We start from the raw sequence: 12,643 nt of genomic DNA, 5'->3' as shown, positions 1-12,643 counted from the left end.
AACTAATTAGTTCTCATTTGATTAGGCCCCTATATATATATATATATATATATATATATATTATCATCGCTCAACGTGCTATATCAAAAACTAGTATAATATTATAAGATAAGATGACTATGTTTTTTCCAACATGCAAGTTATCGATTAAAATATACATAAAAATAGAAACATCAAAATGATGAATTTTGGACAAATATATATAAATACAATATATATAGTAAGTATATGACAGCTGTCATTTTGTAATAGAAATGCTTATAAAAAATGGAATGCTATAAACACAATTAAAGCTTCATTGCATAGTTTTCAAATAACAACCTAAAGCATCCAAGTAATACCCTGCACGACCATAAAACCCTTTGAAACAACCTTTCTCCCATGATTCTGAAAAACGACTCCCTCCCTCCTTACCAAATGGCCCATGTGTCTTTTTGTTCGTCGACAAACACAATGACGAGATCAGCGTACGATGTCCATACAGTCCCATTAACGTTCCTTGTATTCCGGTTATCTCTTCATCGCTATCAAAGTTGATCTACAAACAATCATCAACTCCTTAATCAATACATATTTGAGAATAACATAAATTCGATACATTGATCATAGATGAAAGATTCCATACATGATACTAAGAGTTAAGGTGAGAAGTGTAAGAAGGGTATTTTCCATAAGATAAAAAATTGTTAAAGTTAGTGTCAAAAATGCTGCTAACCTGAAAAATGGTATCACCACTGGGGCCATGGCTACCACCATGTTGTTGAAAATAAAGCATTGAATCACTACTATTCGTATCTTGGATGGCAAAAGCAATCGAATAAATGAAATTTGCATCAACATCTATGAATATCTTTTTCAACTTCTGATGGTTCTCTAGCCGGAACGACCATGGCGATCCACCTGCGCTTGATCCCCATAACATGGTCTTTCTGATATTCTACCATGCATCAAATAACACATATTAAGTTTTCAAATTCTAATCTTAAATCTAATTTCAAGGGAGACGAGATAACATACGGTTTGAAGTTGCAACGCGGTTTCTAGTTCTTGGACGATTAATCTCATCGTTGGGCGATGCTTTCTTTCGACATCCAGGCACCGATAAGCAATTTTGGAGAATACTTCTAACGAATCAGGCTTCATTTCTTCTCGTAGATTCGGGAAGATGATTTCGTCTGATACTTCCATCGGATCATAAGTTTTCACCAATCTGGATAGAAATCTACGCACATCTTCATATTCTTGAATCACTGCAAGCCTCCCACATAGAACTTCAAATAATACCACACCAAAAGAATAAACGTCAGATTCTTTTGTAAGTATACCGGTGTTAACGTATTGTGGATCAACATAGCCGACTGTGCCGCAAGGATTCGTGACAAGAAAAGTGTAATCTTGATTCATGGGACCTATTTTAGACAACCCGAAATCAGAAATCTTAGCTTCCCAATTTGCATCTAGTAAAATGTTAGAGCTTTTTATGTCGCGGTGTAGCACCCTGTGTCCTAATCCCACATCGCCATGAAGATAAGCTAGTCCACGAGCCGCACCAAGACATATTTGAAGACGTTGCAACCATGTGAGTTCCGTGTCGGCTAGATACTTATCAAGGCTTCCACGATCCTCATGCTTGTAAACAATGACTTTCTCGCCATCTTCATCGCAGAACCCAATGAAACCGACGAGGTTATCATGTTTGTAACTAGCAAGCATGACGATTTCCGTCAAGAACTCACGCTCTCCTTGTCCGTGCCTCACATCTAACTGTTTTACAGCGACATTAACAGTAGAAGCTGGGTCACCGGAAACGGCTAGTTGGCCTTTGTAGACCCGCCCAAACCCACCCTGGCCGAGTAAATTGTGATGGGCAAAGTTGTTGGTTGCCAATTTGATGTGATCAAGTGGGATATGGAAGGTGTTTAGTTCTGGAATCATGGACATGATAACATGAATTGATGAAAGAAAAAGGGAACCACGATATCGTTTTATATATGACTTGAAAATATGAATATTCCAATAAAAGACGATTAGGTGGAAGTTTGAAATCAAATTCGGCGGTGTGTACATAATACTTTATAATTACATGTTGATAGTCAAGTTGTAGTACGAGTACTAGAAGTAGAAAAAGGTAGGGTCTAAGTTGTATTCTATTAGCAAAACCATCGACTTTATACATTGACCCATTGTTTTGTTTGGAATCTAAAACTAGTTACTAAAAATAACAAGAATCTTTCCGAAACCGAGTCAAAGTCTATTTGCAAGTTTGCATATTTAGCTTTAAACATATCCAAACGCTACCATCCGACCAATTGCGAATGGAGTATACCCGAGCATCCGTGAAAGCTAGAAGATGGAAATTATTTGTTGAAAAGAGAAGACGTTAAAAAAAAATATGTCGTCAAGTAGAATAAAGCAAGACGACAAAGTAGGATGATACGGGTGAATGTATATATCCCATTTCTAATCAGGGCCGGCCCTGGCCACGTGCAGTCCGTGCGGCCGTACAGGGCATCAAAGCCTAAAGGGGCATCAAATTGTTATTTATTACTAGTTTTGAGTTTAATAATTTGGGAATTGAACAATCGAGCTTTAACTATAAAAACGTAGTGATAAATACTGAATGCACATCGTGAACCGGTTAATGCCATCATTCCAACAACTCAATCTAATATCTATTGTTCTTCAAAGTTCGACTATTTCGATTTTCACGGCATGAAGTTCTCTTTCCAGCCGATTAACAGTCATGAAATTAGATTCAAGAAATCAAAGATGAAAATCTCGAATGACTGATTTCTAATGTTGATTGAATTTACCGAGTTGTTGTGTGAGTCATATTATGATTTTTGAATCTTTAAATCTTTTTGCAAAAAAAAAAATCTAAATTTAACTGACTATTATAAAGTTGGGTCATGTGGTCGTGTGGGCTACTAACCTACTAGGCTAAGGCTAAGGGGCTTTTGTCATTTTGATAATGAGTCTTCCTCTTTCATATTCAAATATCTGATAATTGAAATTTTCAATGTACATGAGCATATCACTATATCAACATAGCTAGAGCACACTGCAAATATTAACAACATATTGTGGTATTGTCTTAATTATTGAGTACTTGTTCTTTGCAATGCATAGTAACATATATTATGTATTTTACAATTTATTATTGTTCTTTTGACTTTTGTTTACTTTGGGGTTTTGCATTACCACATTAGATTTAGGGGCTGTTTGATTGAGTTTTTTTTTATTAAGTTTTATATGGATAAAATTGTTTGTATAAGTTGGAAAAGATTTTGTTTGGGAGAGTTTTTTCACAGATGTAATGAACGTTTTTTTAGTTGGAAGGGACATGTTTAGAAAAAAAAAACTTGACTTTCTATATAAAGCTCCTCATAGAAGCTTACTCGATAAGTCTTTTTATATATCATTAAGCCACTACGAAATAGTCATGCATAGTTGAGCGTATAAGCTGTTAGTTACATTAAGCTTATTAAGCTGCTAACAGATAAGCCATTAGCCTTTAGTCGTTAAATCTGTAACTTTTGAGTTTTACTTTTTGTTCATTATGACAATTATTTGAATGTAATTTACTATTTTAGCTAAAAACTAATTTATAGTTTTTCTTGTATTTTAAGTTCCATATAGTAAAATAAAATTTCTATTTTGCTAGTTTTAATTTGAAAAAGCGGAAACTGGAAAAGAAGGAAACACAATCTTAATCCAAGATTTATCCTTTTATCATTATATATTTTGTATTCGGGGTTTTGATTTTTATGTCCCACTTGTATTTTGTTATTATAATTAATAAAAATCAACATGAGGATGACATTTGGCTTGAATAGGTTCTAAACTCTGTAAAAAATCGCATGTTTCGTTGTTTCGTAGACTTAAAAAAATAGGCTTAGGGGCATTTTTTTATTATTTTCGCACAGGGCATCAAAAATCTTAGGACCGGCCCTGTTTCTAATCCCGGTCATCTAATAGGAATGTGTTTTAAAGGATATATCTCAAGATCCCCGTATGCAGCTTTACATTTCAAGGGTAGTTCAACCGGGTTCTCCATTTGGCGTGAGGTTTTTAGCCACTGTTTCCCAAGGCGGATTACACGTTACACCTTTAAAGTCCTTTTGATTTATAAGCATGTTTTTAATTAAGTGGTGGAGAGTGAGAGATTTCTTAAGTATGTGGTAAGTGCATGTTAGTAGAGACGTTTTATACCCAAAGAGTGATTCAAGTGTTGGTTTGATTTTCCCATTTGTGAGTGTGTTCTTGAGATTAGCTTGCGTCTAAGTAGTGGAGAGTGAGAGATTTCTTAAGTATGTGTGCTCACTACTTGATGTTATGTTGCAAATCTGAAGTTTATGAAGTTCTATATGTGTTGGTTTTCTCGTTTGATTCATTTTTATCATAACGTGATAACCTAAGTCATTGTTGGAACGGACAATGATCAAAGTATAAGAGTATTTGATAGATGCATATTTGAACTCATTTCGACATCAAAATCTCTTGTATTTCATCATGATTTAATAAATAATAGATAGGTACAAAAAGGATGGGTTTAAGTAAAATAGAACCTATATTTCACATATTTACAAGAATGGGCCTATTTCTCAAATAAGACTAAAACTGATCATACATAGTCAAATGCTTCTTAATAAAACCCACGGCTTACTCCACTTGTTTTGTTTGGGGTTTTTCATGCTACATGGCACTACGTAAAAGACAAAAGAGAAGGAAAAAGAGCCCAAATGCCAAAGGCCCAAGATCGTAGCCCACACCCACAGCAAAGAAATGGATGGCCACACACAGCAGGCGCAATAGTGAAGAAAAAAGGAGAAAGCCAAGTCCAGCGTCTTATTCGTAAATCATCTCCGCCGACTATTGTCGGTGAAAAGTACTCCATCCCGTACCCGTCGGAGCTTCTGTTCGTTCTCGGCAACCATCGTTCTGCGGTGAGTAAAGCCACGCTCGAGCCCGCCTTACATTCTGTTTGATTTCGATTTTCCACCCGGGCGACTTTTAACCGGGTTTAGCCGCGAGACCTAAGAACGTGGGTTTTGGGTTTTATTTCGAGCGGTTTCCTGAAGAGGGTATAAATCAAGCTCGTTAGGGGAAGCTTGACACTATTTCCATCCAATCCCTGTGGAAACGACCCTGCTTGCCAATGTTGCAAATTTTGTTGAGTTCTAAATATTCAAATATTCGATATGTGCATGATTATTTGAAGTAGGTGTAACAATGGTTTTTAGAAAAATATGATTATATCGGTAAGGCCCGTAATACCTATGAACGACTAGGGTTGAGTTCCGGTAAAAAAAGAAGTTATGGTGAGAAATGTAAGAAGAGATCTCCATTCTTGGATCAATCCTAATTGAATGTCAACACTAATGAGATGCATCGAGATGTACCAGATCAATTCCCTTCTAGAATGCAGTTCATGAATCGGCATGAGATTAAAATAGACTGTATGTATGAGACCAATTCCCTTCATAGCTGGCTTGACCCTCTTTCCTGGTTTGAATCTCTTCTTTTGATTCCTTTTTTCGCTTCAATAGCTCTATATAAGAGCCGTTTATCTAAAGACTTATACAGGAAACACCTACCGGTAATAATTAATATTATAATTTACTTTTATCCAGCAAGATTGTAGTCCATCAAAACAGTATCGTATACAACAATTTACTCGGTAAACATTTATTGGGTAAGGCTTTTCATCCTTATTATTGCTCTTACCAATAAGATTATTAACTCTTGGATGTTCATACGATAAGGAAAATGACTCGGTAAACACTTACCAAACAAGGATTTAGTAAACGAGCCATTGGTAGTTAGAAACCATGTTATCATTGGTTTAATTTGTTTTTTATAATCTATTTGTTGTTTTTATTTATACTATAATTTGCTTCCTCAATGTTAATTTGTTAAAAATATCCGGCTAATAATTGCAATTTAATTTAGTACAAAATTTATTATATATATAACGAAATTTGTCTTAACGAGTCCCTTTTAGTTTAACAATGAAGGCTTTCTCTCAATTAATGCAACAAATATTCAAATTAATCTTTCTAGTACGTATTCATGTTACCTAATATACAAGTATTGTTATAGACGTGAACTGGTTCCTTTTGAGGTGATATTTTTCTGCTTAATCGCAATTTTTCACATCTTTATATAACACATTTGTATATATGTTCAGTAACTGTAAATATGTATACGTAATTGAAAAAATTAACTGAATGTGATATACATAAGAATTATGGATAAGTTTTATTATATGGTTGATGATGAAAAAGAAATTATGAGTAAAGAAATAATATATTCAAGGTTAGAAGAATATTTTTATGCACCAAAGTATCAATCTGACCAACCCGTATGGTTTGAGTTGGGTTGTACTTTTGTTTGGATTGACTTGAATTTAGATTTTCCAAACCGTAAACATTAAGTTGGGTTGTTCAAATATCTTTAATCTAATCAACCCAAATCATGAGCACACCCCTATGTATCAGTTTAACCCAAACCGGATTACAAACACTCCGGGCCGTTTTTTATTTTTATTTTACTTTTGAATAAAAATATAAAATATGTCCGAGTTTGGGTTAAAATGACCGGATACTGAAAATACAAAATCGTCCCATTCCAGCGTCTTATCATCTCGGCCGACTATTGTCGGTGAAAAATACTCATTCCCGTACCCGTCGGAGCTTCTGTTCGTTCTCAGCAACCATCGCGACTACTGCGGTGAGTAAAGGTACGCTCAAACCCGCCTTACATTTTGTTCGATTTCGATTTTCGACTTCTCAAGCGGGTTTAGCCACGAGACCTAAGAACGTGGGTCTTGGGTGCGAGCGGTTTCCTGAAGTGGGTATAGATCAAGCTCGTTAACGGTCAAGAGGGGGGAGATGGGTCAGGACAGAAATCAAAGAGAAGAAAGAGACGACTAGCAATGAGTTTATAATCGTTTAATTCGGATTGTGTTGAACATTTCCATATCATTCGATTTCCATTTTTGCAAAACTTGGTTTATCATCTTGAATTGTAACCTGACTGTGAATTGTTAGATAAAGTTGAGAATCCGTAAAAACCAAAATACCCTTTGGTAGAAGCTAACAGGCATGGACCAAGTCAACGCAATTTGATATCAAAGTTCTACCTAATCTTGTATTAAAGATTTACAATCGTTGTATAAATCTTGTAATTTGTATGTTTCTTGAGAGCACAATAGCATCATGTCTAACATTCCAGAACTAGACCACCTCAAACTCTCACTTGACGACATCAAATTGGCCACCAACAACTTCGCAGACGATAATCTGATCGGCCATGGTGGATTTGGGAGGGTCTACAAAGGCCAACTCCCGGTCTCCACCAGATCTAGTGAGCCAGCAGGAACCATTAATGTCGCTATAAAACGGTTAGATGGGAAGCACGGTCAAGGAGAACATGAATTCTTGATGGAGATCTTCATGCTTGCAAGTTACAAACATGATAACCTCGTCACCCTCATTGGATTCACTGATGAAGGTGGCGAAAAAATCATTGTTTACAAGCATGAGGCTCGTGGAAGCCTTGACAAGTATCTGGCAAACAAGGATCTCACATGGTCGCAGCGTCTTCAAATATGTCTTGGGGCGGCACGTGGACTAGTTTATCTACATAGCGGTGCGGGGTTAGGGCACAGGGTGCTACACCGCGACATCAAAAGCTCCAACATTTTGCTAGATGTGAATTGGGAAGCTAAGATTTCTGATTTTGGGTTGTCTAAAATAGGTCCCACGAATCAAGCGCACACGTTTCTTGTCACCAAGGCTTGTGGCACAATCGGCTATGTTGATCCACAATATGTTAAGACCGGTACACTTTCAAAAGAATCTGATGTATATTCTTTCGGCGTTGTATTATTTGAGGTGTTATGTGGGAGGTTTGCATTTGTTGGGGAATACGAAGACGAGCGTAGATTTCTAGTTGGATTGGTGAAACATCATGAAGGATCGAAAACATTAGACAAAATCATCTTGCCTAATCTACAAGAACAAATGAAGCCTGATTCGTTGGACGCATTCTTAAGAATAGCGCTTCAGTGCTTGAACGAACAGAAGAAATATCGGCCTACGATGAGATCAATAGTCCAAGAACTAGAAATCGCGTTACAACTTCAAACTGTAAGTCCACACTGTTTTCTTGTCGATTAGATTCTATATGTAGAATTCATAAAATTTGTGATGTTTGAAATGCTAGAATATTACAAGTACCAGATTATGGGGATCATTCGCAGGTGGAGAACCATGGTCGATCCGGCTCGAGAGCCATCAAAAGTTGAGAAAGATATTCATAGATCACCAAAGTTTCATCTATTCGATTGCCTTTGCCACCCAAGATATCAATAACGATTTGGTGCATTATTTTCAACAACATGGTGGTGCTATTGGCCCCAGCGGCTATACAATTTCCCAGGTCTAAAATAAAATGAAAAACTAAGGAACATCTTGTAACCATTCATCTGGATTGTATGCACATCTACATACCATGCAGTTGAATGATTACCAAATGTTCTTTGGTTTTTCTTTTATTGTGGTTTTCCCGTTAACATGTAACAGTTGTCTAAATTATATCCTCAAACATGCATTAATGACATTATTATTGTTTGTAGATCAACTTTGATGATGATGAGGAAATAATAGGGATACAAGGAACGTTTGGAGTAGTCCCGACCGTACCATTTGGAAATATTCCGCTCATCTCGTCGTTGTGTTTCTTGACGAACAAAAAGACACATGGGCCTTTCGGTATGGAGGAGGGGACTCGTTTTTCAGAATCATGGAATGTAGGTTCGCTTAGAGGATTTTATGGTCGTGCTGGGTCTTACTTAGATAGTTTTGGTTGTTTGTTGAAGGCTATGCCTTAACTGCTTGTATTTATAATGCAGAATTGTATTGAAGAGAATAAGAGGATTAAGAGATAGATCAAATGATTACACATATAAATAGGTTTCTGTTTACGACTGATTGTGGATAAGAAATAACCAACATTTGGCTTTATCCAAATCAGAAAATCATGAACAAACTATTGAAACACTCGGATAAAACTAGCATGGAACACTGTTAAATTTAACAAAATTCCACATACGAAACGTGCTAGTGCTATCTTTTAACCATTTAATATATATGTGTAAAATTCACACAAGGCAAAACCATATGTAGCTAACTCGATCTCTTAAACGATTCTACAAGTTGTTTAAAGATTATAAACGCATGAAAGAATTTACCACTCTTCCAATGTGAGACACAAGTGGTATGCCTCAAATCACATATATATTAATATATATAGCTCATCAATACAAGTAAGATTCTACTTATTTTTCTATGTGGGACAAAAACCTCATAATGAATCTCACCATGAAGGCTACATATGCAACATTGGATACGTTATTCAATTTTAGAAAAATATGTTCTTTTTAGATGGGATTTGTTTAGAAACCAAATCTCTTTTAAGATTTGAAACCAAATATATTATTTAAGACTGTTGATTTTAGATTTCACATTAATTTTCAGGTGGTTTTCGATCTTGATTATGGTTGTGATTTTTAGGGGAAGGTGCTAGGATGAAGATGGTCACCTTTCTAAGAAAGCCGCTGAAAATGAGATTCAAGACGACAACTCTTTTGTGACGGAGTTGCAAGTAACACCTTGCCATTGGCGTAAAGGAAGGGAATTGTTGTTCCATGAAATCATAGGGAAAAAATTACCCTTGATTTAACAGACTCTTTTAAGAAAGTTAGTAGTAAGGATGAAAAACGAAAGAAATGGCAAACAATAAGGATGAAAAAAGCAGTTTTTAAAGACACAAGGATGAAAATAGCAATAAACGACAAACTATAGGAACGAAAATGATAGTTTACTCTTATATTTATGTTTTAATACTTTTTTTCAAATATGTTAACAAAATAGATGAATTAACAAATTAAAATTAAATCAGATGTGGAAATTAATAAATTTCGTACAAAAGAAATCTCTTGGTCGCAACAACCATCACCACAACCACAAACTACCATCCCATCTCTCTATTGTACCCCCAACCCGACATTTGATTTTGAAGTTGTGGTGTATCCTACTCAGAATTATGGTTCCTATAGGACTTCAAGGAAATATGGTTGCAACTAAAGATCTTGAAAACAAGAAATCAATTTGTTTTATATGTCACAAAGCCAGGTATCAATCCTACAGTATAAGATAAGTTATATTTAATGTATACTGGTTTTTAACCGATAAATAGAATGTCTTATAAATAGCTTAGTTAAGATGTCTTAGTTTCGTTGTTAATGTAAACTGTGAACGTTTGATTTTGTTGTACAAATTGTCTTTAGGTCAAGTAAAATTTAAAATTGATACATCAATAAATTTTGTATTACTTCATATTAATCAAATTAGACAATTCTATAAAAAGAAGTGACTGGGTGAATTAAAAAAAAAAAAAAAAGAGACTAATGACACCCCTAATCTTATATAATTATTCTTTTTTTTTTTGTCTTTTTTGTTGTTTTATATGTTTTAATTAATTTAAATTATTGATTAATTCTTGTTTTAGATTTTCCTCTCTTATTTATTTATATTAATATTTTAATAGGAATTATTAATAAATATATATTTCTTTTATATCATTTATCTTATATAAATTATTAATAAACATATATATTTATATCTATACTATATTACAAAACATTTGATAAAAAAAACTCTTAAAAACCAATTTTTATGCATGAAGTACTGTTTATTGATGCATATTACTTAAAATTCGAGATTACAAGTGATTTTTTATAAGTACAACTTATTAAAGCTCCATTTTTAAATTTGTGTAACTAAATACAGATAAACATAATCAAATACATAATATACATCTATTTTAAATATAAAAAATCTAAAAATATAATTAAGATAATCATTGGTTTTTTAACAAAATGTTTAATTATTATCTTTAATAAAAATTATATTATTAAACCAAAAATAAATTAGTTTGTTATTAGACTTAAATTAAATTATAATAAAAAATAAATTAAAGAAGTTACACAAAAAAAAAACAAGAACTATTAAATAGTAAATTTAATACTAATATCGATTTTATTTTTTTGAATTTTTTATGCTATCTTCAAATTTATATTTCATTCAAAAATAAAAATATTATCGTTTTCTCAAAACCACATAAAATTGTATTATATCAATAGAGACAGAATAAAATCTAAATATTAAAATGAAGATTTATCTCGCTGCATTGCGCGACTACCATTCTTGTAAATTATTAATAAGCATATATATTTATTTATATTATGAATCATTAATAAATATAATTTTTTTTTATCATTTATATTATATAAATTATTAACAAACATGTATATTTATTTATATTATGAATTATTAATAAATATATATTTCTTTTATATCACTTATATTATATAAATTATTAATAAACATTTTATCATATATGTTGATGTTTTTTTTTTCTTTTGTTTTTCTTTTTTTACTTTTTAACTTTTATTTAAAGATAAATAAATACTTATTAATATAAACATTACTATTATTTTTCTAAATAATTATTTGAGTATAAAAATAAAACATAAAAAAATGAGATTTGATATATAAATAAGATATAACATAATCTATATTACATTTTCACTTATTCTAAAATAATATTATCTATAATACAATTAACACGTAAAAGTTAGTACTTATTTATTCGATCTAAATACGGGGTAACATATGCAGCAGCACACGGAAAAAATATATATAATATCTATTTATTATTTTGCAATTTGATAAATAGAGGTTAAATTATAAATAATGGTTGCTAATCACACACTTATTACCCCAAAATAAAGAAAAGTTTGTCGAAAACTTTGATTTAATTTTTTGACATAAAAAATATTTTTTTTGGGTTTAAAATAAATGTCCATAATAGATGGTACACAGTCTTAAGAATGTACAATTATTACGTTTTTTAAATAATTAAATGACATTGTTTATCCTTAATAATTAAGTAATGTATTTTTATATCTAAAGGTAATTAATTAACAATAAAAGAAAAAAAATACGTATACTAACAAATGATATGTTATGTCTTATAAACTAATTGATGAGTTAATTGTTTAATGATAATCATGCTTAACAAAAACTAAATAATAAGTTAATTGACTAAAGTAAAATGGTCAAAAATAATAAATTAAAATTAATACGCCATAACTTATATAATATAATTAAAATAAATTGTCAATACATGTTATCATATTTAAATAAATAATAAAAAATAAAGTTTTCAATTATTTATGTTTAATGGACAAACAACCAGTATACTTCATCTTATTATAATAAGTATCAACAATAATCATTACAAATGTGGATTTTTATTTATAAAGGTACTTTATAATAATTTTAATATAAAAAAACAAATTATAACAATAGTTATATTTGAGAGGAGGCCCTCGCCTCACTTGGAAAACTCTGTTTTCACTTCCTCTAATTCAGTAGAGATGCCATCAGCCTTTAGCGAAGAGTTCCCATAGATCTATAATATAACTTAAAATACTTTTAATGATCATATACAATATAATATATATATATATATATAGAGGGATGTTATTCTACACCATTTGCCATTCCTACAC

The 12,643-nt window shown here is 32.4% G+C and overlaps 2 protein-coding genes across 2 annotated transcripts; one reads left to right on the top strand and one right to left on the bottom strand.

The window, feature by feature from the left end:
- Positions 1 to 295: 295 nt before the first annotated feature.
- LOC112524173 (putative receptor-like protein kinase At5g39000) lies at positions 296 to 1,941 on the bottom strand. Its single transcript, XM_025133875.1, has 3 exons — positions 1,018 to 1,941; positions 716 to 937; positions 296 to 538 (listed from the first exon to the last, which is right to left on the bottom strand). Exons 1-3 carry the CDS (start codon positions 1,939 to 1,941, stop codon positions 296 to 298), a joined length of 1,389 nt encoding a protein of 462 aa, XP_024989643.1.
- A 4,681-nt stretch (positions 1,942 to 6,622) lies between these two features.
- LOC112526506 (receptor-like protein kinase ANXUR2) lies at positions 6,623 to 8,946 on the top strand. Its single transcript, XM_025136810.1, has 4 exons — positions 6,623 to 6,742; positions 7,297 to 8,153; positions 8,230 to 8,445; positions 8,642 to 8,946. Exons 2-4 carry the CDS (start codon positions 7,446 to 7,448, stop codon positions 8,894 to 8,896), a joined length of 1,179 nt encoding a protein of 392 aa, XP_024992578.1. The 5' UTR covers positions 6,623 to 6,742; positions 7,297 to 7,445; the 3' UTR covers positions 8,897 to 8,946.
- Positions 8,947 to 12,643: the final 3,697 nt, after the last annotated feature.

This window comes from Cynara cardunculus (assembly GCF_001531365.2).
Source record: "Cynara cardunculus var. scolymus isolate 2C chromosome LG 1, CcrdV1, whole genome shotgun sequence".
NCBI classification, from domain to species: domain Eukaryota; kingdom Viridiplantae; phylum Streptophyta; class Magnoliopsida; order Asterales; family Asteraceae; genus Cynara; species Cynara cardunculus.
The sequence above is the reverse complement of the archived record's forward strand: the minus strand, read 5'-3'. Positions and strand labels throughout refer to the sequence as shown.